Source organism: Tachyglossus aculeatus, chromosome 3, assembly GCF_015852505.1.
Source record: "Tachyglossus aculeatus isolate mTacAcu1 chromosome 3, mTacAcu1.pri, whole genome shotgun sequence".
In the NCBI taxonomy this organism is placed as follows: domain Eukaryota; kingdom Metazoa; phylum Chordata; class Mammalia; order Monotremata; family Tachyglossidae; genus Tachyglossus; species Tachyglossus aculeatus.
The window spans coordinates 90,278,881-90,306,391 of record NC_052068.1 but is presented as its reverse complement, the minus strand read 5'-3'; the positions used below and the strand labels follow the sequence as shown (position 1 = coordinate 90,306,391).

General features: G+C 47.5%; 1 protein-coding gene and 2 non-coding genes across 10 annotated transcripts in view; all 3 read right to left on the bottom strand.

Annotated features, from left to right (window-relative positions):
- UBAP2 (ubiquitin associated protein 2) overlaps positions 1 to 27,511 on the bottom strand; it is a 120,225-nt gene that overhangs the window by 21,126 nt on the left and 71,588 nt on the right. For 7 of the 8 annotated variants that reach the window (XM_038743518.1, XM_038743524.1, XM_038743517.1 and 4 more), the window contains exons 7-17: positions 27,273 to 27,327; positions 26,140 to 26,243; positions 24,414 to 24,479; positions 21,813 to 21,865; positions 20,084 to 20,151; positions 15,339 to 15,528; positions 12,866 to 13,073; positions 9,104 to 9,378; positions 7,876 to 8,045; positions 6,391 to 6,598; positions 2,841 to 2,880 (exon numbers count right to left, since the gene is read on the bottom strand). In XM_038743518.1, coding sequence (XP_038599446.1) covers positions 2,841 to 2,880; positions 6,391 to 6,598; positions 7,876 to 8,045; positions 9,104 to 9,378; positions 12,866 to 13,073; positions 15,339 to 15,528; positions 20,084 to 20,151; positions 21,813 to 21,865; positions 24,414 to 24,479; positions 26,140 to 26,243; positions 27,273 to 27,327 — 1,437 coding nt within the window. The remainder of the gene's footprint in view (positions 1 to 2,840; positions 2,881 to 6,390; positions 6,599 to 7,875; positions 8,046 to 9,103; positions 9,379 to 12,865; positions 13,074 to 15,338; positions 15,529 to 20,083; positions 20,152 to 21,812; positions 21,866 to 24,413; positions 24,480 to 26,139; positions 26,244 to 27,272; positions 27,328 to 27,511) is intronic. The other variant, XM_038743523.1, reaches the window with a different exon arrangement.
- LOC119925941 lies at positions 15,023 to 15,106 on the bottom strand. The gene has a single exon (XR_005449863.1). It is a non-coding gene; the product is annotated as a small nucleolar RNA SNORD121A (small nucleolar RNA).
- LOC119925940 lies at positions 18,388 to 18,470 on the bottom strand. The gene has a single exon (XR_005449862.1). It is a non-coding gene; the product is annotated as a small nucleolar RNA SNORD121A (small nucleolar RNA).

Sequence of the window (27,511 nt, the reverse complement as noted above, 5' to 3'; positions counted from 1 at the left end):
ATACAGTGCTCTGGACACAGTAAGCGCACAAAAAATATGACTTAATGAATGAATGACTCAGCAGGCCAGCATCTCCTGATTCCCACGCCCTTTCTGCTAAAGCACACTGCCTCCCAGTGAACTACTGACGGGTGAGGAGCAGGGTGGGCTGCGTGATACCTATGAGGTCTGAAGAAGAACAGGTGCCACTGAGGGGCTAGGCTACGGCTGCCCAATTGGGGAGGGGGGCAGGGGTGAGGGAGGTTGAGCACGGCTTTGAGAAAGGTGGCCAGCTTCAAATCCCGGGACAGCCGGCCCAGAGCCGGAGGTTGGGAGACGCTGGTGGAGCGTGCCATGGCGTGGCCGTCACACCTACGAACGATGCCACCCAAAGACGGCACCAGCGGAAATGTCTCCAAGACAGGAAGCATCCTGGAATCTGCCAGAGCGGGCTTCAACGTTAGCATCATGTTTCTGTTAACCCGGTAATGCCAGACCAAAAAATAAATGAGAGGCATCAAAGCAGCGTGCCCTAACGGATAGAGTATGGGCCTGGGAATCAGAAGGACGTGGGTTCTAATCCTGGCTCTGCCACTTGCCTGCTTTGTGGCCTTGGGGAAACCACTTCACTTCTCTGGGCCTCCGTTACCTCATCTGTAAAATGGGGATTGAGACTAGGAGCCCTAACTGGGACAGGGACTGTGTACAACCCGATTATCTTCTACCTACCCCAGCGCTTAGTAGTGACCACTTAACAAATACCACAATTATCATCATGATTATTGCACTCACAGTTTCACCTGCTAACAAAACTCCCAGAAGGGCTAAGATTCCACCTACATGCCCTGATCATTCTGCCCTCTTACCGCACTGTCTTTTAACAGGCAGGGTTCTCTGTTTCCAAAGGAGAAGAGTTTCAGAACTTTATTTACAGATCAGAATTCATTCAAGAGCTACGAAGGAATTTGCTTTTTTTCCAAGGAAGGTGGCGAGTCTGTACTTTTTATTCCAATCCAGTTTTCAACGGGTCTCAAAACCCAAACTATACGGTCACTGCAAGGTTACAGATGGCCACCAGAGAGTAACATCCTTCAGCACTTGAATGGTTAACACTGAGCCTAGAAGCCCGGATGGCACGCCTCTGTCAATCACGTTAGCCCCAGAAATGTTTTATCCTAAGGGGACATTATCCAATTCATTGAACAAGCCCATGTTTACAAAGCAGGGTTCCTCCCAAGCAGAACTGTTTTAAGTCTTCTGGGCTCCCCTCCAAAAACGTCACTCCCAGAGGAAACACACAAGGCTGGGGCAAGTGAGGAGGATTACAGCCAAGACGGAAAATAAGGATCTCGAAAGGAGTGGCCAGCACTGACCGGTGCCAGGCGCCAGAAGAGCCAAAATACAGAAAGGAGAAAAAAATCCAGCATCTGACAGTTTTCCACGGGCTCGGGGAGTCTTTGCTTTTAAAGTGCGGTTTTTTAAAAAACAGAAGCAGACGCACTGAATCATTCTGCTCAAAGGGCCGTGTCCAAGAGAGGATGCAGACGGCCAACCCCGTGTTTGGAACTTTTAGGGTGTGCGTGTTGGTGGGGGGGGGGGACAGTATGCCAGAAGAAGGACTGTGAACAGAGAATTTGTGGACAAAATGAGGCAAAGGTCTAGTTTGAAAGCGAGAGCGTCCGAAGCAGGGAGGTCAGGTTTCTCGTCTCTCAAGTTTGGCCTCAACGCTATAGCTTTATCCTGCTCACCCCACTCTGTAACAGTCCCGTTTCTAGGCCTCGGTGCCAATCGCTCTGTCAAGTTAGCTGGCCACAATTCATGATCTCTGTGCCTTAATTTGAAGGGCCAGGTTTCCAAGCACTGAGATGAGAACTCCACCAGCTCCACCACTGCACGTTCAATGAAATCTACATCGGCCTGTAAAAGCAGCAACCGCCCTCCAGAAAAGCGTCTCCTGCCTCCTAGATTCCTTGTCCATCCCTCCTCAGCTGACACTGTCCCTGGGACAGCCTTGGAATACTCCAGACGCTCCTCCCCAAGGTCGCCCCCAACTTCGCTAGAGCAACTCATGATTCTTGTTGTGACAGCTGCAACCCTGGGGCCCAACTCACCCACCTCACGCTCCAGGCTTGGGGGATTCTCCCTTCTCTCCCCGGGCCCTGTTTTCTTTCCCCTTTCTTCTACCGCTCCAGCCCCCGTCCCTCAAGGACTCTTCTCTTCGCTTCACACGCCCGGGTCCCCTCGAGGCACGCCCCCGCCAACTGACCTGAGAACCGTTCCGTTTAATTCAATCTCCACAGGTCGGATGACCAGCTTTTGGGATGTTGAGCCCTCGATGGAGCCGAGTTACTTTCAAAACATCCCGCGGAAAGCCAATCATCCCATGTCGGTTACCCAAACCACAGCCAGATCGAGTAATCCCCGACAAGTTTACAGGAGCAGATGACACGTGGGTTTCTCCAGCCTAAGACTCAAACTCAACCCGGTTCAGGAACCTGAACGCCCACAGCTCCCTATGATGGTAGCGGGCTGAAATCGATCCAAAAATCGGCCGATCTAATGCCCGTCGCAAAAGGCACCGGGAAAATCTCCCACCAGATTAGGAGCGGGCGAGATTGCGGGTTTTCGGTGAAGATCCAAACCGAGGGCCCCTCTTGGGTGAACCAAGCACCACACCCCAGGAATCGAGAAGCCTCTGAAGACAAATGAAACCCAGCCGGCTGAACAAGGAGACGGATCGGTCAGGGGTGTCGTGTCATTGGCAATCGGCACACTCGCAGTCCAGCCAAAGGTGAAATGGAAATGAAATTCTCTGCTAGCGGTGCAGACCGAGCAGGGCGCCCTGCTCTCTGTGTACTTACTGTCTAGTGTCTGCTGTGTTCGAACACCACTGTGTCCATTCTGTAAGGGAAGGAAGAGAGAACAGTTAGCCATGCACAAAAAATGATTGCTTTTTAAGGCCGGGGCGGGGGGGGGGAGGGGGCTGAATCACTCTGCTGAGTGTCCGCTCAGCTCTCAATCAAAATCTTATGCTCATTTCAGTTAGCAGACTCCAAAAGGGATAATGCTTTCAAGAACTGGAGAGGATTAAGGAGAGTCCGTCGTGAAGGAAGATCTCTAGGATACAAAGCTTAAAGTGCAACTCAGAGGGAGAAGACAGTGCTCCACCAACACAGGCCAGTAAAGTTCCTGTTCAAACGTACCCCAGAGGCCTCCACCATCACTAAACCTTCAATTAATTTAGTTGCACAGGACACACTGTTCTTGAAATCAGTTCTCTCTCAGGGAGTAGGGAGAGAAGCGAGGTCACAACCACCGACAATGAAATCCAGCTGTTTCCTGGATGTGTTGTGAAGGAGGTGCCATGGCTTGTAATTTTTTCTGGGATCTGCCCGAGGAGGGGAGAATGAAGGCTGGGGGCGTTTAGAGGAAGGGATTGGCGGGGGGCAGCCTCCAAGTGAACTGAAGAAGAGTTAAACAAATTGGAGGAGGATTCCTTTGCCCAGGTTTGAGCTAATCTGTCACAACCCAGTCTCAATTGCATTAAGAGGGAGGGAAAAAGCACAGAACTTTGCCCTCTCTGTCTACAAGAGAACAGCTCTACCAAACAGAAGACTCAGAAAAGAAAAGTAACAGGGCTGTCAGCATATTTAAAGGGGGCCCAGCCTGATTAAATGGAAGATGACACAGCTGGGAAGACTTCACACTCACAATATCCCATTTTGACAGTTGGGAGGAACCCATCACCCTAAAAAAGATATTTTAGAGGGAGGAGGGGGTCATCTCAACCGAGGCCCCGTCCTCAAATCCTCACACCGGTTCCGGAGAGCAAGATAATCTTCTGGCAGACATTCAAGAAACCCAACAACTTTTGCAGGAACAGCTTCTGCACTAACCCTCTGACTTAAGATGAATTCTTTCAGAGCCCCGTAAGGACCCTGGAAGCAGCGTGGCTTAATGGATAACGATAGTAATAATAATAATTAGGGTATACTCTGTGCCAGGCACCGTACTGAGTGCTGCGGTGGGTTACGAGCAAATGGGGTTTGACAGTCCCTGTCCCACATGGGGCTCGCAGTCTTAATCCCCGTTTTGTAGATGAGGGAACTGAGGCCTGGAGAAGTGAAGTGACTAGCCCAAGGGCACACGGCAGACAAGCAGCGAAGCCAGGATCAGAACGTATGACCTTCTGATTCCCAGGCCTGTGCTCTGTCCACAACGCCATGCTGCTTCTCAGAATATGGGCCTCGGAGTCAGAAGGACCTGGGTTCTAATCCCCGCTCTGCCACTTGCCTGCTGTGGGACCTTGGGCAGGTCACTTCACTTCCCTGTGCCTCAGTTACCTCATCTACCGGCTAATACAGTGAGCCCTACGTGGGACATGGACTACGTTCAACCTGATTAGCTTGTATCTACCCTAGTGTTTAGTACAGTGCCTGGTGCACTATAAGCGCCTAACAAATGCCACTTAGCAACAAAAAGACACCAAAGCAATAGAACTTGGTAGCTGTGTAGGCACGGCTTCGGAAGTGCTGTACTTGGGCGGACATACTCGAGTCTGTCGTGGCCACAGAAAGCTAAAACGGAAACTTGCCAGTAAAGGAAAGAAGACAAGTCCTAACTGGATAAACTCCTATTGTCTCCTATTTTACACTCCTCAAGAGCAGAGTACAGAGGATAGTGAGGGCTGAGAATACTCAAAAACCAAACACTAGATAAAGGGCTACACAGGTCCTTGGCATTTTGGCCAATGAAATTAACTCAATAATTAGGTTGTTGGATGGAAGGGTATACTTGCGCATACTATATCCAAATGTGAAATTCATAAATGAGAGGGGGAATCTAAGCTCGTTGTGGGCAGGGAATGTGTCTACCAACTCTGCTGTACTCTACTACTCTCCCAAGCACTTAGTCCAGTGCGCTTCACACAGTAAGTGCTTAATAAACACCAATGATGCTGATAAAAGGGATTCAAATTAGACAAGTTAGAAAAGCTTAGAAAGAAAGACAAGCTACCCAAATGTAAGATGAGGCATGTCTGGTTATCTTCAACAGAGCAGAGTCAATACATCCCAGAACTGGACTTGTAATTTTTAACGGGAATACCAGACAAAAGGGAAAATTCTCCCACAAGTTTTACTATCAGTGAGCTGTGATAAATTTGGGGCTAGGCAGCTGACCCCTGGAAATACATGCTGATAAACCGTTCTCTCCTCCACTGTGGACGGAACAAGACAAAACGGTTTAGACTGTAGCAGGAGGTTAGATAACCACGAAGAATTTCCTGAGGAACAGCTCTCGGGGCCAACTGAGGTTATGAAAGCCATGGGATGCCACGGCTCCAAGATCTCAATGGTATTTCCTGAGCACTCACTGGATCCAAAGCACTGTACTAAACGCTTAGGAAAATACCATACTACAGAGTTAGTCGATACCATCCGTGCCCACAAGCAACTCACAGCCTGTCAGAGAGAGATAGGGATGATACAAATTGAGAAGGCTGGTTTACACCATCCCAGAAGACAAGCCATTTCAAGTGTTAAAGATCACAGGCACGTGAAGTCAATAGACCCACGGGCCCTGCGGCTGTCTGGGCATTACGGACTCTGCAGGTCACCAGAGAATAGACAAGTCGCTTGACTGTAACTGATAATTACGATATTCGTTAAGCGCTTATTATGTGCATGGTTCTAAGCCCTGGGGTGGATATAAATAGGTTGGACACAGTCCCTGTCTCGCATAGGGCTCACAGTCTTAATCCCCATTTTACAGATGAGGGCCAGAAGACTTAAGTGACTTGGTGACTTGCCCAAGGTCACACAGCAGACAAGTGGCTGATCCGGGATTAGAACCCAGGACCCTTCTAACTCCCATGGCCTGTAGAGACCCACTAGGCCGTGCTGCTTCCCTGCTTCAATTCAGGATGGCTCACGTGACCCCGATTTGGGCACCCTCCAGGATAGGAAGCCAACGGGAAAGGGTGGCCAGCCTGGCTCCTGTTGAGAATCCGTTCTGAGCCCAACAGCCCCACCAAGGGCCGTCGGCTCCAGGGGCCATTCCATCCTCCTGAACGCACTCTCCCACCGTGAGCGGGCCCAGGCCCAAGAGAAGTGGCCACGGCCGACGGCAGAGGGCAAGGAGGGATGGAGGACAGCACGACAGCCAAAGCTCCTGCTCAACGTACTGAACTGCCGGGGAGGCGAGGAAGGAGGCGAATGACCACACAAATCTCCCGCAAATGATCCAGAACCGGGAGGGGAAGCCGGCCCAGAGCCTGGCTCAGGACAGACAAGAGATGGGGACGAGATCGAAGCACGGACCAGTGCACCGGGCACAGGCTTCGCCGGCTCCCAGACCCACCCCGGGATCCCCCGGATGGTCCCGCGGCCGGGGGCCGGGAGAGATACGCACCGTGACGGCGGCCGGGGAGGCCTCGGATGGAGCCATGGAGCTTTGGTATGCTATCCTGCTATGCACAGAAGTCTGGTCGTAGGAAGATGTGGTTACGGGGCTAGTGCTCTGGCAGGAGCTGGCCAAACTGGAAGAGGTGATGACGGAGGTTGTGTAAGTGGACTCCTGTACTGTATTGGATATTGGCAAAGAGGTATTCAAAGGATCACTGAAAAAAGTAAAAGTTATTTATCATCTCAGTAAATACGTGTCATTTGAGAGACCTTCATGAAATTTACCCTCACCTCAACAGGCTACCATCTAACATTCTACAACTAAGCTAACATCGGGGGAATGGCACCGCTATACCCCTCGGAAGCCGTCGCCTGGCTTTTCTCAGATTGCATGAACTCCTCCGTTGGTCCCCAGAGAGATTTGAGTGGCTTCCCTTCTCCCCTGGGGGCCAGGCCCAGTCACTGGAGCCAAGTGTGGGGTTGTGATGAGGGCAAAATGTGCAGCCCACAATTTAACCAACTGTGTCTCATAAGAAAGGGGCTGGGGGAGCGGCGGCATGCAGTATTAGCTATATGTCACACTAATAGCCTTCTTTGACAGAGCCCAAAGGAAAGAATCATTCTGGCACCTTGTCAAGTTTAGAGTAAATCACCCAAGGCATTATGGCGACCCACCCAGGGACAGAAGCGCACCTGCATTTCCACTTTAGCCAAACATCAGTTAATCATCAGTTAAATCTGTTCCATGGGACTCTCCCAAGGGCTTAGCACAGTGCTCTGCACACAGTAAACACTCAAATACCATGGATTGATTAAAAGGTCTCTCCAAATCTTCATCTGCCATCTGGGGAAAGGAGCGGCCAACCGGACGAGGCTGGGAGAATTACTCCTCGCTCAGAAGACCTTCACACGCCCGCTGAGAGACTTTTTGGCAATTTTCACCATTTAGATGAGACTGTATTGTCTTCTCCCAAGGGCTCAGTACAGTGCTCTGCACACAGTGAACTCTCAGTAAATATGACTGAATGAAAGAATTTCTCTTGTCCACGTCTTAATGAAGGGATTGAACAGTGACCACGCTGGATATCTACCTGCTTCCACTGAGGCTTCACTACCTTGGGGTCTTTATCCTCTAACTTCTAGAGCTCATAAAACTTCTCAAGATCTGGTCGTTTATTTGGGTATCTGTTAACTGCTTAGGTAACATAAGTGATAAATAATGGGAGAGGAGACACCTCAGACTCACGCTAAACTATGTTTTATTCTCCCTCTTTCCAACCCAATCCCAGGAGTTTTCTCCAGGCAACAAAAACATGGCCGTGTCAGTTGCCAGAGCCATACCTTCCAGTGGCCACTGCATCTCTGCCCCAAAACCCACTCCCCAAGACACCTCAGCTCCTCCGGTGACATGCTTCCCTCAACCCAATCTCCTTATGGATAGCGCCCTGGTTCTTGGACGACCCAAAATTAATAGTAGAGAGAAATGGTATACCTTACAGGTTTCGAATACAAGCTGATAGAGGCCTGATTACTACTTTCACTGCTTGGAGCTGATCCAAATTCAGGGAGAGAGGGCTCTGTTCCAAATTCCAGTGCTCCAAACTGAACATTTAAGCCCGTGACGTCGGCTGAGCCGGGCATTTCAACTGCGGATGAAGGGATCTGAAAGCAAGGTCACATCACTTCAGAGAAAACGCCAACGACTAGGGCATGCCTATCACACGTACCTTCCCGCCATGTAACTGAGGCCTTCCCAGACTGAGCCCCTTCCTTCCTCTCCCCCTCGTCCCCCTCTCCATCCCCCCCATCTTACCTCCTTCCCTTCCCCACAGCACCTGTATATATGTATATATGCTTGTACATATTTATTACTCTATTTATTTACTTATTTATTTTACTTGTACATATCTATCTTATTTATTTTATTTTGTTAGTATGTTTGGTTTTGTTCTCTGTCTCCCCCTTTTAGACTGTGAGCCCACTGTTGGGTAGGGACTGTCTCTATATGTTGCCAATTTGTACTTCCCAAGCACTTAGTACAGTGCTCTGCACATAGTAAGCGCTCAATAAATACGATTGATGATGATGATGATGATGATGTAACTGAAACAACTGCTACTTTCCAAGAGTTGGGCTCCAGGGAAGGATGAGAGGTTTTCGCTACCGGAATTCTGTTAGAGAAGCAGTACAGCTTCGTGGATAGCACGCAGGCCCGGGAGCCGGAAGGACCTAAGTTCTAATACCGGCTCCGTCACGTCTGCTGCGCGACTTTAAGCAAGCCACTTCGGTTTGCTGGGCCTTGTTACCTCAACTGTAAAATCGGGATTAAGAGTGAGCCCCATGTGGGAGAGGGGCTGTGTCCAATCTGATCGATCTGTATCTACCCCGGGGCTTAGTGCTTGGCACATAATAAGTGCTTAACAAGCACCATAATAATAATAATAATACTTATTATTCTTATTGGATTTGGAAGGATTTGGCCATTCGGCCCATGTGAGAGACTCCAGGTTTCACCCACAACTACTCGCCGCCTCTTTCCGTCTTTCTCGTTACCCCTGTCGCTCAGGAATGGTTTCATTCCCACAGAGAGGAGGCGGATATGGGCTTGGACTAATGAAGAGATACAATTTCCATTTGACCCAAATATCCACCCACTCTACCCCACCACCCAGACCTCAAAGACTGGCCAGGAGAAGCTTTGCCCTAAATGTGCTACCCACCTTTGAAGTTGGAGGTATCCTCCGTTTTGGTGGTTTGATCTGTTTTGGTTGTGTTTGTTGGGCAGAGACCACTTGGCTTTCCACAGACATGCTGGGGAGCTGCAGCATTTTGTTCACGGCTGTGGCGTTGTCTACAGGCGACGGCTCTCGGAGTTTGACCTGGGAGGAGAAGGTCTCCAACCCCGGAGGGGGGGCGGGGACCGCCTGGGTCTGGTGTTGCTGCCGTTGGGTCAACTGGCTCAGGACTGGGGATGGCTCAGGCTGAGATTTGAAGTCTGGGCCACAGGGGAAGGGAGGAAAGGAAAAAAAAATCAGGTCATCCAGGTTCTGGATTTTCTAGGCCCTCTGCTTTAGCCCTCCCTCGGTTGGGGCTCGCTACAAGAGTACATGTTCCATGGGAGGGTGACATCACGTAAGCCATTCATCTATTCCCCCATGACCGGATTCATCTCTTAACAGCTAGTTTTTGCTTTTTGTTCTTTATTTTCTAGTTGTTTTTTTAAAGATATCACTGGAATGTTTGAAAGGAGGTAACTGTTAGATGGGAGTCATCGTCGTCGATGGTGTTTATTACTACGCACAGAGAACTGTGCTAAGCACTTAGGAGAGTACAGTACAACAGAGTTGGCAGACACATTCCCCGCCCGCAACGAGTTTACAGTCTAGAGGGGGAGGTGAGATGCATCACCCAGCGCTTAGAACAGTGCTTTGCACACAGTAAGCACTTAATAAATGCCATCATTATTATTATCACTCCAAGGGGCCCTAAAGTGAGGGTTTGAATGCAAGGGTTGGGGATATTCGCAGGATAGAAGATGTAAGGCTTTTTTAAGTTTGGGAAGCCATCGCCAAGTCCCTTCGCAGAAAAAGACTGGAAGGAAAGAAACCAAGAAAAACTGAACAAACATTGGAAAATGGAGCGTACCCCTAAAATCAGGGGCTTCATTTCCCTAAGGCCAAGGGGTGATGGCAAAGGTTCTCGTCCACCACGTGGCATACGGTGGGATGGGGCTGGGAGGAAGAACAATTAGGAAGAAGCAAAGGAGCAGAGAGGAAGGCCCAGCCTCAATCCCCACCATCTTCATAACATACAGCGGTATCTGTTAAGCGCTTACTATGTGCCAAGCACTGTACTCGGCGCTGGGGTACATACAAGTTAATAAGGTTGGACACAGTCCCTGCCCACACGGGGCTCACAGTCTAACCAAGAGGGAGTTGGACTTAAGTCCTATTTTACAGATGAAGTAGCTGAGGCACAGAGAAGTGACCAGCCCATGGTTGCACGGCAGGGCACGTGTGGCCGAGCCGGGATTAGAACCCAGGTCCTCTGACTCCCAGGCCTGGGGTTCTCATGAAGTTCCACACTGCAAGAGGAACTGCTGATGCGACACGCAGACCGGGTTGACTAGTATGTACAGGCCAAGAGCACGGAAGTACTAATAATGATGGCATTTGTTAAGCGCTTCCTATGTGCAAAGCACTGTTCTAAGCGCTAGCCTCCGTTAGCGAGGGATGAGGAAAGCTCCTTCCCGCCTCACCAAACGGTCTGGTCCTGCTCTGCTTCTCTGGGCTCTTTATCAGTCCCTTTGCCCTAGTCGGTCTCTAGCCCTGAATCCTCTGCCTTTGCTCCAGACCCGGCTCCCCGTATATCTTATTTGGGCCTGTGGTTCCCCAGGCTCCGCTTTGCTGACCGTCCCTGACACTTTATCTGGTTGATTATGACACTTTCTGGATGTGGATAGCATCGAGTCTTTTTTTGCTTTTAAACTTCGGTTAGGAATACTTAAACCAGACAGACTGACTGTAGGCATCGTATTTCTTTTCCATTCTGGATCACTGGATTTTAGGGAGTTGCTTGAAAATACAGTATCCCCTTCGTTTGGTAGCTGTGCGGTATTTTGTATTTTTTTTTTGGAGGGGGAGGGGAAAGGCAGAAACGGCACTGTATTAAGATGGTGAGTAATACAGTGTTTCACCGATTGCACGATACAGCCTGCTTCCTCTTAATGGCCATAAAATTGGCCAGGGCTGCCAGCGGTGACGTGATGAACACCTCACTGGGTCGAAAGGATATTCCACCCAGCCTAGGATTCTGGTTGCAGTATATACCCCGCCTTCCCACAGAGGACGACTGACTGTAGAGTGGGAGGAAAGTACCGCCCAACAACTCCAACTCATCTCTGACTGCCTATTGGGGATCCATTGTCCCTAAGTCTACTCAACACTTTTTCTGCCCAAGAAGCTTTGTGGAAACAAATTTCACATCCTTACAACCTGTTGTGTTGAGTGCCTTTGTGTTTGTCTTGAACCCATCATCATCATCATCAATCGTATTTATTGAGCGCTTACTATGTGCAGAGCACTGTACTAAGCGCTTGGGAAGTACAAATTGGCAACATAGACAGTCCCTACCCAACAGTGGGCTCACAGTCTAAAAGGGGGAGACAGAGAACAAAACCAAACATGCTAACAAAATAAAATAAATAGAATAGATATGTACAAGTAAAATAAATAGAGTAATAAATATGTACAAACATATATACAGGTGCTGTGGGGAAGGGAAGGAGGTAAGATGGGATGGAGAGGGGGATGAGTGGGAGAGGAAGGAAAGGGCTCAGTCTGGGAAGGCCTCCTGGAGGAGGTGAGCTCTCAGTAGGGCCTTGAAGGGAACCCATCGTCTTCTAGCTTCACTGGGTGGCCCTCCAGTCCCGGTACTGTGAACGGCGACTTGGGTTTGGCCTTTGTGAGTCTGGAAACCTCCATCGTGCCTCTTTTTGGCCCTCTGTCATTCCAGAAACTAAAGAGAGCTAATCGTTCTAGCCTGTTTTTGTAAGGAAGCTATTCTGCCCAATCAGTCAATCGGAGGTATTCGATTGTGTATTGTGGGCACAGCACTGTACTAGGCGCTTGGGAATCATAGAGAAGCAGTGTGGCTTAGTGGATAGAGCACGGGCCTGGGATCCAGAAGAACCTGGGTTACAATCCTGGCTCTGCCATGTCTGATGTGTGACCTTGGATAAGTCACAACTTCTCTGGGCCTCAGTTTCCGCATCTGTAACATGGGGGATTAAGAGTGTCAGCCTCATGAGACACAAGGGCTGTGTCCAACCTGATTAACCTTTATTGACCTAGTGCTTAGAACAGTGCTTGGAACATAGTTAATGTGTACCATTCTTATTACTACTACTGGTATAGAGTTGACTGTGATTCCCAGATTGTCCATATCTGTATCCTTCCAAGCAATCTGCATCTTTCATAAACTGCGGTTGCCAGAACAGCGGGCAGAAATTCCCGGTTTGGCCAGTTTATGGTTTTACGGTACGGCAAGACAAATCCACTTCTCTGCGGTGTGACCTTGGGCAAGTCACATAACTCTTCCGTGCCTCAGGACCTTCATCAGTAAAATAGGGATTAAGACCGTGAGCCCCATGTGGGACAGGGGCTGTGTCCAATCCGATCTATCTCTGCGCTTAGTACAGTGTGTGACATATTGAAAGCACTTAACAGATACCATAATTATCCCCAGCAATTAGCACAGTGCTTGGGACATTGAAAGCGCTTAACAAATACCATAATTATAACTGCAAGTTACAGTAAGCAACCCTATCACACTCCCCCGCAGAGCTGTGAGGTTAAGGTGACCACTGCTTTTAAACAGCTTGAGAGGTACGTCGGCATTTTGCAGCAAACAGACACAGAGCTGAATCATCCGTTTGGTTGCCGTTTACGGAGAAAAGACTGACCCAGACTCACACAACTTACCAAACTGACTGAGAACCGAGGACTGGGGAACGGGGGGCTTCAGATCCCAGGAGGATGTGGTGGTGGGAGGGCTGCTGCTCTGCTGGGAGCTCTGGGGAGTGAACTGGCCCAAACTAGGGGATTTCAACTGGTCCAAGATCTGGGAACCAGTCGAGTTGGCCATTTTCGAAGAGCCAAGTTCTCCAAACCCAGATCCAAGAACTGAAGACTGCAGAGAGGAGGGAAAAACCAGAGAGAAAGAGAGCGTGCACTCTCAGACATTAATCTTTTCTACATTTGGCCCACAGCACTAGACAGTACTTACATGTGCTTGCTTAGTGTATGCACTTGCTTACTGTACTGAAGGAAAACTTCAGAAAATGCTACTGAGAAATGCAATTCTGTCAGTAAGAACCCATAAACCTGAAGTCAACCTTCTCAGCTCTCTCATGCTGATACAGAGTTCAATCCTTTATTGTGGACTTGATCATTTTTTTTTTAACACCAACTCACTCAACAGCCCGTTTCCATTTCATTATCTATTCACAACACTCCTTCTCTCCCCAAACCCCAAACAAAATCCCAAAGGGTTTCTCCCTCTCTCGAATCTTGAAGGCTGGGTGAGAGAAAATTTAGGGGAATCACTAACCAGGTTCGGTGAAACTTCCTCAAAACAAGCACTAATATAATCCCAAGATGATTTATTAGAATGAGTGTCACTATGCTCAAAGCAAATCCCTCAGTTGTGGAGTAAGAGATCGCCTCAGTTTCCTCTGTCCATCCTGAATTGTTGGCTCTAGGCCTTTCTGATAACAACATCATCATCACTGGTGTTTACTGGGTGCCTACTGTATGCAGAGCACTGTACTAAGTGCTTTGGGAGAGTTTAATACATCAGAGCTTGCAGACGTGTTCCCTGCTCACAACGAGCTTACAGTCCAGAGATGAATTACATGGAGCTAATGCTCCAGAGCAGCTTGGCCTAAGGGAGATGACTCGAGGCCGGGAGTCAGAAGACCTGGGTTCTAATCCCTGTTCTAGGTCTCGGTACTCATAAATAATCTGACAGCTAATACTCCAAAACAGCAGCATGCACAGCCACATGTGGGTCAAATACAAATGCTATGGATGCCTCGGAATTCTATCCGAAGACTTCAAATCTCAAATATCGACTTTTAAAAATAAGCTGCCTTTTCTTTTTATAATCATCTGCCCAGGTGACCTCACCTCTTATAGACAAAGGTAACTGAGAACACGACAGAATGGTCTAGTCGGAACAACTCTGACTCTTGGTCTTGGCGAATATAACACCAATACAACTCAGGTCTTGGTGCCTGCATAGTCCTTCTGGTTTGGCTCAGGATGACTAAAAACGCAAAACTCAACTCTGGCCTCAGCCTGTTTGTTTCAGTGGTGATGAAAAAAGGACAAAATGTGCAAGTCTCTGCTTTCCAAACCGGGCGGCTCAATTCTCTGAATCCTACTTTAAGGCACCCATTGGGGGAACTGAAAAAATGACCCGGGACAAGAAGATAAAACACTGACTATACTACTGTTTCTGTACCGCTGACCACATCAGCCCCTTCTAAGAAGGGGCGTCACCCAAACAATCCTCCCCTTTCCTTCCTATGGCCACGTGTCAGTGGGAGCTACGTTGAGCCTCACTGTTCTCTGAATCCCAAATCCTCGCCCTTCCCACGAGGCTACACTGCTTTGGTGCATTACCTCTAGGTAACCTGAAAGGCCGAGAGTGACCAATTTAGGCCGGGCAGAGGAAACCGAAGCACTCTTTTACTGCACAGTCACGGTATCTGCTGTGTTGGGACACTCATTTGGGATTTTATTAGCTCTTGTTCCATGGAGGTTTCACCAGTACCCGGTTAATGGTTCCCCTAAACCTCTTCCCTCCCAGACCTCAGAGACCTCACCCGCTGGGCTCTGGCCTCAAAGAAAATAGGAGTACAATCCCCCCAAAACTGTCCAGCTTAAAGAAAACACCTACTTTGGCTTTGCAGAGATGACACACAACCTGGAGACATGCAGACAGTAAGAGCATCATAGCTGCATTCTTATTAAACGGCAAGACCAGATTCCAAAGGGAAAAAATCAATTCAACAACATTCACCACATCGGTGGGCAGGTTTTTGTAACTCCGTTTGCCAACACCCGTGACTATTAGGCCAGAAAACTCAGTCGAGGTTGGATTTCCACATGGAGAAATCAGATATGTGCTTGGAAATCACACATCATCGTCTCCTGGACTCGAAACGGGTTTTCTGGGGTCAGAATGAAAGGGCTACACAGGGAGGAAGCTCTTTTTCTTTTTAAGTCAGTGTCTCCTAGGCGACACAAGGCACTTCTTCCAACCTCAGCAGTTGGCAGTGTCCCTTTTCGTACTACTGCTGCTGGGACCCTCTTGGGATGATTGCTTATTCCAAACAAGGAAACTCCAGATGTAAAGCCCGCCACCGCAGAGTTCTTAAAACTCGGTTACCAGACTTTGAGGAGCGTAGGAGTTAACGGTGTTGGAGCCGCCGGTTCCCGTGGCCATCTGAGTGTTGTGTTGAGAGTTGGTGAAGACCAGCGCCTGTCCAAAGCTCTGCTGTTGAGCAGGGTCAAAGGAGTTGACCTCCGTCTCTTGGCTGGAAGTAGCGGGCTTCTGGAGCAGGGCCACCAGGTCAATGCTAAGCGCCGGGGGGGAGTGAGTCAGTCAGTGAGTCGCATATACTGAGCACTTACTGTGGGCAGAGCACTGTACTAAGCACTTGGGAGAGTACGCTATAACCGACACATTCCTCAAGTGGAGAAGGAATCAATCAGGAGGAAATGGGAGAGTGGCAGTTCAAGGGGTGAACTGGAGGACTTTTACGGTCGAGAAGCAGCCTCCAGCCCTTTGGAAGAAGGGGGAGGCCGCGGCCACGAGAAACGTTGAGAGCTAGATGAGTTTGAGCAGGGGCCTAGAGGTTAATAAAACAGATGGAGCCGGGAGGGGATGCGGAAAGGCAGCAGAAGGTTAGCAAGGGGAGATCACTCTCTTGAAAATCTGAGATACCTTTCCACGATCAACATTTCTCTGAAATGGTGGCACGCCATTATTATTATGGTATGTTAAGCGCTTATTAGGACTATTCTAGGTGCTGTCGTAGATACAAGTTCATCAGGTTGGACACAGGCATTGTCCCACTGGGAGCTCACAGTCTAAGTACGAGGGGAGTACCAATTCTGCTGATCTTCCCGACTCTACTCTCCCAAGCGCTTACTACAGTGCTCTGCCCAAAGGAAGCGCTCAATCAATACCATTAACTGAAAAGGATTTAACCCCCATTTTGTAGGTGAGGAACCTGAGGCACAGAGAAGTTAAGGGACTTGCCCAAGGCCACGCAGCAAGCAGCTGGCAGAGGGAGGGTGAGAACCCAAGTCCCCTGAATCCTGGGCTCTCACTCCGTCCCCTAGGCCATACTGCTTTTCATGCTGGAAAGTGCAGTTGATACCATTTAGTGCATTTACTGTCATAGGGGATATTCTAGGCGGATAGGAGCACTGCTGCTGGTGGGGTGAAAGAGACGGCCACAGCTGAAGGGAAGGAGGAGAGTGGTCTAGTGGAGAGAACTCAGGCCTGCGAGTCAGAGGACCTGGGTTCTAATCCTGGCTCTGTCACCTGACTGTTATGTGACCTGGGGCAAACCACTTAACGTCTCTGTGCCTCACTTACCTCATCTTTAAAATGGGGGCTAAGACTGTGAGCTCCATGTGGGACATGGACTGTGTCCACCTGATTTATCTTATATCAACCCTAGTGCAGAGTAATAATACTAATAATTATGGTACTTGTTAAGCGCACACTATGTGCCAAGCACTGGGGTACGGTACTGTGCCTAGCACCCAAAAGATGAAAAAAAAAAAATGTTCAGCTCATCAGCCTTCTCCAGGCAGCTAGATAAGAAGTCTCAGAAACCCATCCGGCCTCTCCCTTGCAGTATCTGCGGAGAATGGCGGACTGATGACGGTCCAGCCTCTGTCCACAACCTCGAACCTCTCTCTGCTTCTCAGAAGAGCACCCCAACACCAAGGGAACCCCTCTCCACTTGGCTCCCCGGCCCGGTGGGCAGCATGGAAACGGCCAGGAGCAGGGGCATCTTGGGGGGGCGGGAGGGAAGGTGGGGATGGAGGAGTCAATTACCTAACAAATACAGAATGACTCCAATCCACAAAAGCCATTCCCTCTCCTCCAACACGTGCCTCTCCCCAGGATCCACTCTACTTTCCACGAAGGCTTTGGTGCTCGTGTTGCCCTGGTCCATTCCCCTCAGGAATCCTCAAGGAATCGATTGAGAAGCAGCATAGCCCAGTAGAAAGAGCCAAAAAGTCAGGGGAACTGGGTTCTAATCCCGGCTCCGCCCCTTCTGTACTGTGTGACCACGGACAAGCGTTTCACTTCTCTGTGCCTCAGTTGCCTCAACAGCAAATTGGGGGGGTTAGACTGTGATTTCTATGTGGGACAGGGACTGTGTCCTACCCAATAATCTTTTAACTACCCCAGTGCATAGTACACTGCCCAGCACATAGTAAGCGCTTAACAAATACCATTAAAAATAACCAAAAAACCCCCCAAAAATACAGATCTCCGTTTCAGCACAACCTGAATCCTTCCCTCAGGATTCTCCAAGGCTGTGGCGAGGTGCCGGCGAACCACCCCACTCACCGCTTTCCCCGCCTCTGGGGCAGGAGCTTGACTTCTTGGGGTCCCAACTCTACCCAAGAAGGATGAAGGGCTTTTAGGAGACAGGGAAGCAGTGTCCACCCCGTCCGTTTGACCCTGCTGACATAACCCAGGGTACGTACTAGCCCTGTGGGTTTGCTCATTAGTTATGAAATTCTTCCTTCCCTGGAGTCTGCTTCAAGGGCGGGTTTCATTTGCTGGGCTGGATGCTAAATTTCCCAGTTTTACACTGAGCAGTACGCCCGAAGTACGGGCAGCTCAACCACGCCTCTCACACCAAGTGCGGCGATATATTGGTAGACCATATTTAGGTGTATGATTGTCCCCGCCCTGTTTTCCAGGAAGAAAATAAAGGTTTGCTTTTTGTGCCTCATAATTATGAGGGGGTCGTAGCAGCAAACCCTGGGGGTGGAGGAGAAGGGTGAGAACCGACAGTTCACCAGAGGCAGTCTCGAGCGAGGGCTGGGAAAGAGGTTGTGTGTGGAGTATTTCTTCATTGATATGGGGGTTAATTCACTGAATACCTAATTACATGTAGCCCTTTCTGAGAGTGCAACAGAAAAACCACAATTTCAAGGGCTTTTCCTTTCCTCCTCCTTTCCTTCACCTCTCCTATTTTTAAGACTTCAATGCTATGTAACCGCCAATAACTACCCCACCCATTTTTAATATAAGAAAAACTGCAAGCTCCTTGTAGGCAGGGAACCTACCAACTCTCCCAAATGTGAAGTAAGGATCTCTGCACAATATAAGCGTTCAATAAATACAATTGATGACTATACAAAAGAGTGGGAAATTATGCACATAATACTGTAGGTCCTTAGTCCAGAAAATTCAGAAAGAATGATTTCCACACATGCCAATCAGATATGTGCTTGGAAAATACCACATCACTGTCTTCTAGACACAAATTGGGGCCATAAAAACAATTACTGAATAACTTGTCCTGATATTTACTGACGTGTCAGGGACATTTTTTTTTAAATGCAATTGTTATCATTTTTCACTTACTAATGACCTTTGCATGAGAACAGAGGCTTCAGTGCAATAAGAAACAGAGTCAAAGAACATGCAGAAACCCTGAGGAATATTCCACAACCTTTTCAACCTAAGTGCAATTCTCAGAAGCCAAAAAGTACTGTTAACGATGATCTGATATTCAGTAGTACTTTGTTGTTTTTTATTTTTTGCTTTTACAGCGGGGCTCTACAACCATCAATGGCATTAGGGGGTCGAACAGAGCACTCTCAAAAGAGGCTTCTTAAAATGATTTCTCTCTTACTTTGTTCACGTGCATCGCTATCTGAATCCTCCAGCTTGCTGGCTTCCAACCTATGCCCTCATTTCTGTAGAGGCTTTTAGAGAGCAATCAATCCATAGAACTTGAGGGCTTTTTTTAAAAAAATGGCTTTTATTAAGTGCCCACTACGTGTCAGATAGTGTACTTTGTGCTGGGGTAGATACAAGCTAGTCAGGTTGGACACACTCCATGTTCCACGTGGAGCTCACATTCTTAATACCTCATCTGTAAAATGGGAAACTGAGGCCCAGAGGAAGTGAAGCGACTTGCCCAGGGTCACACAGCAAAGTGAAGTAGCCGGGATTACAATTTATGTCCTCTGACTTCCAGGACCATGCTTTTTCAACAAGGCCAAGCTGATGCTTCTGTGCAGAGCACTGTATTGAGCCCTTGGGAGGGTAGACTAGTTAGTAGTCGTAATCCCTGTTCTCAAGGAGCTGACAATCTAGTGGCGGAGACCAACATTAAAAAAAAATTACAGGTAGGAAGGCACGGTAAGAATATAAAGATACACACCTAGCTGAAGTTGGGGAAGGGAGAGGGAGTGGACTCAAGTTTTGCTTATGTGACCTAGGACTGCTGAAGTAGAAGTTGGTGGGGGGAAGATGCGTAGATGAGAAATTAATCAGGTAGGACCTGCCGAAAAGGGTTTGATTTCAGAAGGGCCTTGAAGATGAGGAGAGCGCTGGATTGATGGATGTGAAGGGGGAGAGATTCCACATAAAAGGGATGGAGTGGACAAGAGGTGGGAAGAGAGAGACAAGAATAAAGAAGCACAAAGACCAAGCTGACTTGAGAGGAACAAAGCCTGTGAAGTGGAATGGGAGTGTGCATTGTTACATTCTAGTAACCCAAGCACTTAGTACAGTGCTCTGCACTCATTAAACGCTCGATAAAAATGACTGAACAAATATGTGGGGGGAATCTCAGAAGGACTTTGACAATGGTGAGAAAGCTGAGGTCGGTCAGATTTTGGGAGGGAGGGAGTGCCAAGCCAAGTGAACAGTCTTTACAAGGAGATGGAGGCGGGAGAGTTGAGTGAGGTACAGATGGACAGTTAGTTTGGGACAACAAAAAGTTGGGGTGAAAAACTTGCAATGTCTCAACTGCGTCTACTAAATATGGCCTTCTTGCTAAGAGTAGGAAATCCCTGACAATGCTTTCCACTACAAAATCATTTTAGGCCAATAAGCACTGGATCAAAAGCAGATTAGTTTACCTCTGGCCAGGGGTGACGTGATTCTCCGCCGGAACAGAGGAAGCCGTGAAGACCTTCGTTTCCGAAAGCTGTGGGGAAGGATGAGGGGTAAGTTTAAATGAAAGACGTTTAAGTTGATGTCAAGAATTATACAGACAGTCCCTACAGTCCCTCTATATCTGAGTCTATAGACTGGCTCTATAGGTTGCCAACTTGTACTTCCCAAGCGCTTAGTGCAGTGCTCTGCACACAGTAAGCACTCAATAAATACGACTGAATGAATCAATGCATGGCCATCCAGAAAGTTATCTGCTGTGTAACCCTGGACAAGTCACTTAGCTTCTCTTTGCCTCAGTTGCCTCATCTGAAAAATGGGGATTAAGGGGACTGTGGGACATGGACTGTATTTAGTGCTTAGTGTCTGGCAAATAGTAAGCATTTAACCAATACCACAGATAAAAAACTAAGTAAAAAAAGCCTTGAGCTTCCATGAGAAGCATAGTGGATTTACCTAGTTGGAGAAACTTAAAAGCAACGGTATTCCCAAACACAGGTGACTACCAGTCTGGACTGTGGCAGAACAGCAAATGAGTAGCTGTTCAGAAAGTGTACTGGGATTATGCCATTTGCCACATCACATGACACAGGAGGCAGCTGAACCGTGTTTTGTTACAGATGTCAGCAGGGTTTCGTAGAAAGAATGTGTCTGCCTCTGAGCAGAGTGTGTGTTGGGGGCTGGGGGGAGAAGGGGAGAGAGGGGCAGAGAGAGAGAGAGTGTGTGTGTGTGTGTGTTGTGCACAGACACAAACATGCACATTAGGGAGCAGGAACCGCTCCAGATATTTTGACATTTCTAGAACTGAGAATGAATAGCACCGTTTTCAGTAGTGTCCAGAATTCCACCCTGGCACGGAGATGCCATTTTCCCAAGGAAGACAGAAGTCCGAAAGATCTTCAGTCCTGTTCCCGTGCCGTGAACTGTGAAAGCCTTGCCTGCCTACCCATTGTGTGTAATTCATCAAAGTGTGTGTGTGGCAGGGACCTCCGGAGCAAGAGGCAACTTGGGGACTTCTAGAGACAACACAGTGAACTGACTAAGGATGGAAAAGCAAGAGACGGGCAGCACAGCCCTCCTAATGACTTCACAGGAATGGAAACTTTCACCTGCCCACCCTAACTTAAATAATCTAGTTATTGAGCTTCTACCGGGAAAATCTAAGCCCCACCTTGAGGAAAACTTGAGGCTAAGTGATTCATTCAAGGGCACTGAGTCTGAATCTGCTCTTCCAGTTCTCTGCTTTTTAAACGGATTACACCACCTCAATTCTGTTGACCCTTTATTTCCAAGGGTTGTAGACACGCATAGTAGAAAGCAGCAGCCTGAATCCTATAAACATCTGATCACTAGGACAAGTGGAATCGAGGAAGCTAGGAGTAGATTGCCACTCTTCTTAGGGATAAGAAATGGCAGACTCGGAAATTTTTCAAAAGGATTATTAAAAACTCCCAAGCATGGCCCTTAAAGCTCCAAATGAAGACCTGGCAAGCTTTTTCTCCCGTTCACCAGAAGAACCTGCTTAAAGAGGCTCATCTTCTAGTGAAACAAGGAAAGTGTTTTGAACAGGAGAAACATGAAGGAAAGCCATGGCAGACTCACACATTAGCACTCAAATACCCAACACCAGATTTCTGAACACCTCAACCCCAGAAGAAATCATGTAATCTGGCCAACTATATTGGTTCCACTCACGTCTTCATTCCAGTCTTCTGCTGTCCATTCTTCTATCGCGTTCTTCCACGCCCCTGTTGGGATTTGACAGAGTTAAAAGTTAAGACATTGAAACGCTACTTGAGGGATGGCTAGGTCCTATAGAAGCAGCATGGTGTAGTGGCTAGAGCTCGGGCCTGGGAATTAGAAGGTCATGGGTTCTAATCCCAGCTCTGCCACTTATCTGCTGTGTGACTTTGGGCAAGTCACTTTACTTCTCTATAAACAAGAGATTGAGACTGTGAACCAAATGAGGGACAGGGACAGTGTCCAACCTGATTTGCTTGTATCCACCCCAGTGCTTACTGCACTGCCTGGCACATAGTAAACACTCAACAAATACCATTATTATTATTATTCTTCAGACTGCAGAGTATCCGGGTTACTTTAGGGGGACCGTGACCACAAAAGCCACTAAAAATTCCGCTCAAGAATCGGGGTAAGTCGCTGTGCTCCCCAGAAACTTCAAATTCTCATTTTGAATGAGAAACACAGAGGGGCATTTAATTGTTTTCAGCGGTAAAATGCAAGTCGGTATTTCACATCAACAGTATTCACTGAGCCCCTGTCCTAAGTGCTTGGGACAGTACGACAGAATGAGTAACTACGACCCTTATCCTCAAAAGCTCAAAAACAGGCCACACCAGAAGAGGTATGCTCCCATATTTGCAGAGAGAGAAACAGCACAGAGAGAGGAATAAAAAAAACCAAAACCAAAAAGCACAACACCCAAATGTTAGGGACTTAGAAATTTGGAATCCTGCCCAAGTCCCATTGGATGCTACTGCTCCCTAATTCTCTCTACAAATGTGTGCTCTGCACACACTAAACGCTCAACGAATACGACTGACAGTGATCTCACCTTTCCCTTCTATGATAAATTTAAACTCGGGCTTTTCCTAAGGCCTCTGAAATCTATTTTATGTCCCCCGAACTCTGATTAATCTAGGCGTCACTTTTTGACACCTAGGATCTCAAACAATTCCTGTCCCGGCAGGCCCAAAACAGCTGTACCTTCTCCCAGCCAGTTACAGAGACATCTGCATCGTTACCTCATCTCTGTTCAAAAGTGGTTTGGTGGAAAGGGCTGATCTGAGAGCCTGCATCAGCAAGACAGGTACATGCCACAACCTGGACTTGATTTATACAGCGAGTTCAAATGACTCTGAGAAATCACCTAAGCTGCCCTCATCTTCCCTGAGGAGACATCCGACTTTAAGTGGGGGAAACGGAAGGCTTGAATTCACAACACTTGTTCCCTGCTCAAAGTTCACTGCACGAGAACGCGCAGAGTGAAGAGGGGATAGGTGGGCGTGCGTACTTAGCATGCTGAAAACCGTGCAATTCTTTCTTTCAACGCCATTTCCATCCTGAAGCCAGATGGGTTAGTACTGGCCGGAGAAGTGTGGCCAATTCTACCGTTGCCTTCTGGCCACGGCAAACCGTGAGCTCTGGCAGAACTGACTGCACCCACAGACCTCTTTCCCAACTCTCCCGACGGACCCATCACCTTTCCTTTAGGGCTGCTCAAGGCGAACCTCTAATTTAGCTGCAGTGGAGAACTTCACCACAGCAAGTATTTAACAATCACTTGAGGTGACTCGGGCGTACCCTGGTCAAGAATTTTCCCAGAACCTTCAGCCAAGATCCAGATGTGGAAAGCATAATATACTAGGAACCGAAATCTTTTTCAAAAACACCACTAATTATTACTCTTATGATGACGGTAAGAATCGAGGTACTTGTTTAGCACTTACTATGTGCCAAGCACCATACTAAGTGCTGGGATATATCATTGCTCACCATCAACTGAATTTATTGAGCCCTTTACTGTGTGCAGAGCACTGTACTAAGCGCTTGAGAGAGTACAATACACAACAGAGCAGCAAAAGCTGATGGGGTAGATAGGAATTAATCAGGTTGGACAGAGTCCGTGTCTCACTTGGGGCTCACAGTTTGAGTAGGAGGGAGTCCCCATTTTACAGATGAGGAAACTGAGGTACAGATAAGTGAAGTGGCTTGCCCAAGGCCTAAAAGCAGATCTGTGATGGAGCCGGGTAGAGAACCCAAGGTCCTCTGATGCCCAGGCCTGTGCTCTTTCCACTAAGCCACGCTGCTTCATGTCTTGGTGAGAAAAGATTCTTGCAGCTCTGATTTAGCACTATTTATACAAAACCCCAGACTACTGCCCGGCTGTAAATAAATCAATTGCTACTGAGTGCTTACTGTGTACAGAGCTCTGAACTAAGCGCTTGGGAGAACACAGTACAATGGATCTCCACCTTGAGTATAGGAAACTTCAAAAACATTAAATGTTTATCACTGGAAACTGCAAAATCATTCGGCTAAATATCGTACAACAGCCAAGGTGGCACTTCAAAGTTAGATTCGACTATTTCTTGGAATTTTCAAACTTGGTTAGCGTCCAAAAAGGCCTCAACGTCTGATGCAGTTTCTCTGAATTCAGTGACAACCCTCCGTGTGATCTCTTCCCTTCCTCACCCCAAATAGCTGCTGGGATTTTTGTGGGTCACCCAGACATATTAAAGAAAATGAAGATGACGAAGAAGGGAGGATCCTTACCTTTGAGTCCAAAATTATTTTTACTTGGCAGTTCTTGCGCAAGGTTATGTCCACTCTGGGCTGGTTCTGAGGAACAACAAAAAATGACCTCTATCACATTAATTGGAATTATTAAAACCAGCTCCACCTGAAACTCCTTCCTAAAGTTCGTCCTTTAGTTTCCGTCTCCGTTTTTTTTTTTAAATGGTATTTATTAAGAGCTTACTCTGCCAGGCACTGTACTAAGTGCTGGGGTAGAAACAAGCTAATAGGGCTTGGTACAGTGCTCTGCACACAGTGAGCGATCAATAAATACGACTGAATGAATAGGGATGGACACAGTCCCTGTCCCTCATGTGGCTTACAGTCTTAATCCCCACGGAGAAGTCAAGTGAATGGCAGAGTTGGGGAAAGTAATCTGAATACTCTTGATGCGGGGGGGGGGGGGGGGGGGGGGGGCTATTTTGCCACTTGGTTTATAGCATGATTAGATTACCTCAAAACGTTTAAATGGGTCAGTATACTGAAGAACAGCGTAAGAAACAGAAACTAGAAACGAAGAAATCACAGCTGAAGTTTACCCATTTTCTAAGGTTCTCATGGCTAGATGGCTCCTTCAAAGTTTAATACCTAGCGCATTATCCAAACCATATTTAAGTGACTAACTTGGGCGGGGTGGGGTGATGTCAGGGTATATTTAAGAGTTTGCCATTTCACCATTTCCTTAGATATGCCTCCAGTACCTCAACACCACCTGTCCTGGCCTTCCAACATTTGCAGAGTGGTGCTTTTCTTCCTCCCCAGACCTCCTAGGAATTTATGCTCTGCTAGCCATAAACATCTGCCTGGGTTTGTGCTACTCAGGCCCAGGTACAAATGTTCTGCTAATACTTCCACTCTGGCATGAGTAATGAGATTCTTCTCATAATCCATTACTTCGATGGGAACTAGAACCTAAGTTTCCTATGAGCTATTGCAAACCCACTATCGTGGCCACGATCCGTAACCGCAATCTTTTCCTCCTTTCCTTTAATCCCACTTTGAGTGAACGGGTTCACGAACCTTCTCAAAATTTCCAATTTCAATGTTAGTATGGGTTACCTCAAAACATGAAGAGGCAAAAGATGGAACTTGGCCCACAGTTTCCCATGTTTGTGGACGTTCAAACTATTAACTTGTCACGTGTGGAAATGAACAAATCTGCATTTGTGTACACTTTTAAATCTGCACAGCACTAAAGAAAAGTTATATTCCTGCATTTCGACCGAAGAAACACTACCAAAAGAAGGGACTCTACTCTTCTTACTTTTGGAAGTTCCAGAGCATAGAAAAGGAAATTCAATGTGGACACAATTTATCTGAGGCTCACAGTCAAAACTGATACACATGGAATTTGCTGTGAGGTCATTCAAATCCCCTTCCCCACATGAATTTTGTCTTTTGGCTACATTTAGGATTACTCATCCCTAAAAATGTCTTCAACAGACCTTTTCTGCTGATTACTGAAGTTGCCAATGCTTCATCCAGACCAAAAATAACATTCCAGAGATCTACGGGTTTAGAACCCAAACCATGAATCCTTGAGTTTGGGCATGTGTGTGACACAAATAAATCCAAACGTAAGCCAATCATGAAAATTTCACCCATATGGGGGTGGGGAGGTGCCCAGGAAATTGCCCAGGCACCCGGCTTTTAATCCCGTTTGGCTACAGCTTCTTTCAACTCCATCTATTTGGAAGCATCTTACCCATTCCATCTTCGGCATCATTCTGACCACTTTCCCAAGCATCTGTTTTTGCCCCAAAGCCATCAGCGGCGGAAGAATCTGTATAATCTGCAGGGTTAAATGTCCTGGGATTTGGAAGGGAACAGGGAGAGGCAGACTTAGTAATGAAGAATGAGTTACAGATAATCTTTGAACAGCAGCAACTTCTCTAATCTCAGGAAGGAACAAACTAAGGTTTTTCACCGTATATGTTTTCCCTGTGTATTCTGGATAAAGCCTTGGTAGCCAAGAAATGCCCTTTTGACAGTCACCAGCCTCATCAATGGCATTTATTAAGCGCTTCCTGTGCACAGAACACTGTACTAAACGCTTGGAAGAGTACGACACAATAGAGTTGGCCATGTTCACCATGAACTAGAGGAGAGACAGACATGAATATAAATAATTTATGTACTCTCGACAGTAGGTGATGCAATACTGAATAGAGCACTTACGCCCAAAACACAACACATCAAGGGTTACCCAAGAACAGAACAATTTAGTTTTTTTTACCTTTGAGGCCAAATACTACAATCAATCCATCACTGGTATTTATTGATCACTTACTCTGTGCAGGGCACCGTACTAAGTGCTTGGGAGAGTACAACACAATGTTTTCAAATGAGAACCTGAACCAAAATATGAATGATGACATCAACATAGCATATTTCACTCAACTTTCAATTTTCATCACTTTATTTGGAAAGCAGGGCTGAAGGCAAAGCAAAAAGATGACTAAACATTTGGATATTTAAGAGATGGCTATGTGTCTGGTGAAAGGTCTGGATATTTGCTGAATGGGTGGACTGTTTATTTTCAATATTTTTTTTTAATGGTATTTACCAAGGGCCAGGTTCTGTACTAAGCACTGGGATAGACACAAGTCCCTGTCCCACACAGGGCTCACAGTCTTAATCCTCGTTTTACAGATGAAGTAACTGAGGCACAGAGAAGTTAAGTGACTGGCTCAAGGCATTTAGCAAACAAGTGGAAGAGCTGGGATTGAGCGGCCTCTGAGGTAACCGTCACCTCTGTTTTCAGAGCTAAATAAGCAAAGGCTCAGAGGATAAAGTGATAGCCTCTCATCTAGTCTGGCTCAACTGAAAAACACTTACCCCATGCCTTGGGCCGAGAACCTGCCTGCTCCTCTGCCTCTGCCTCGTCCAAATCCTGTTTAGAGAGACAAAAAGGAATTACAGGTAAATCAGTCACTTGGAACTGACGGACTCACTATTAAGTATGAGGCAAGTGGCAGCAAACAATGCTAACTGATGATATTCACTGGGTGGTCCTCCTCTGCAGAGCACTGTAGTAAGGACTTGACCGAGTACAATACGACAGATTTGGTAGGCTC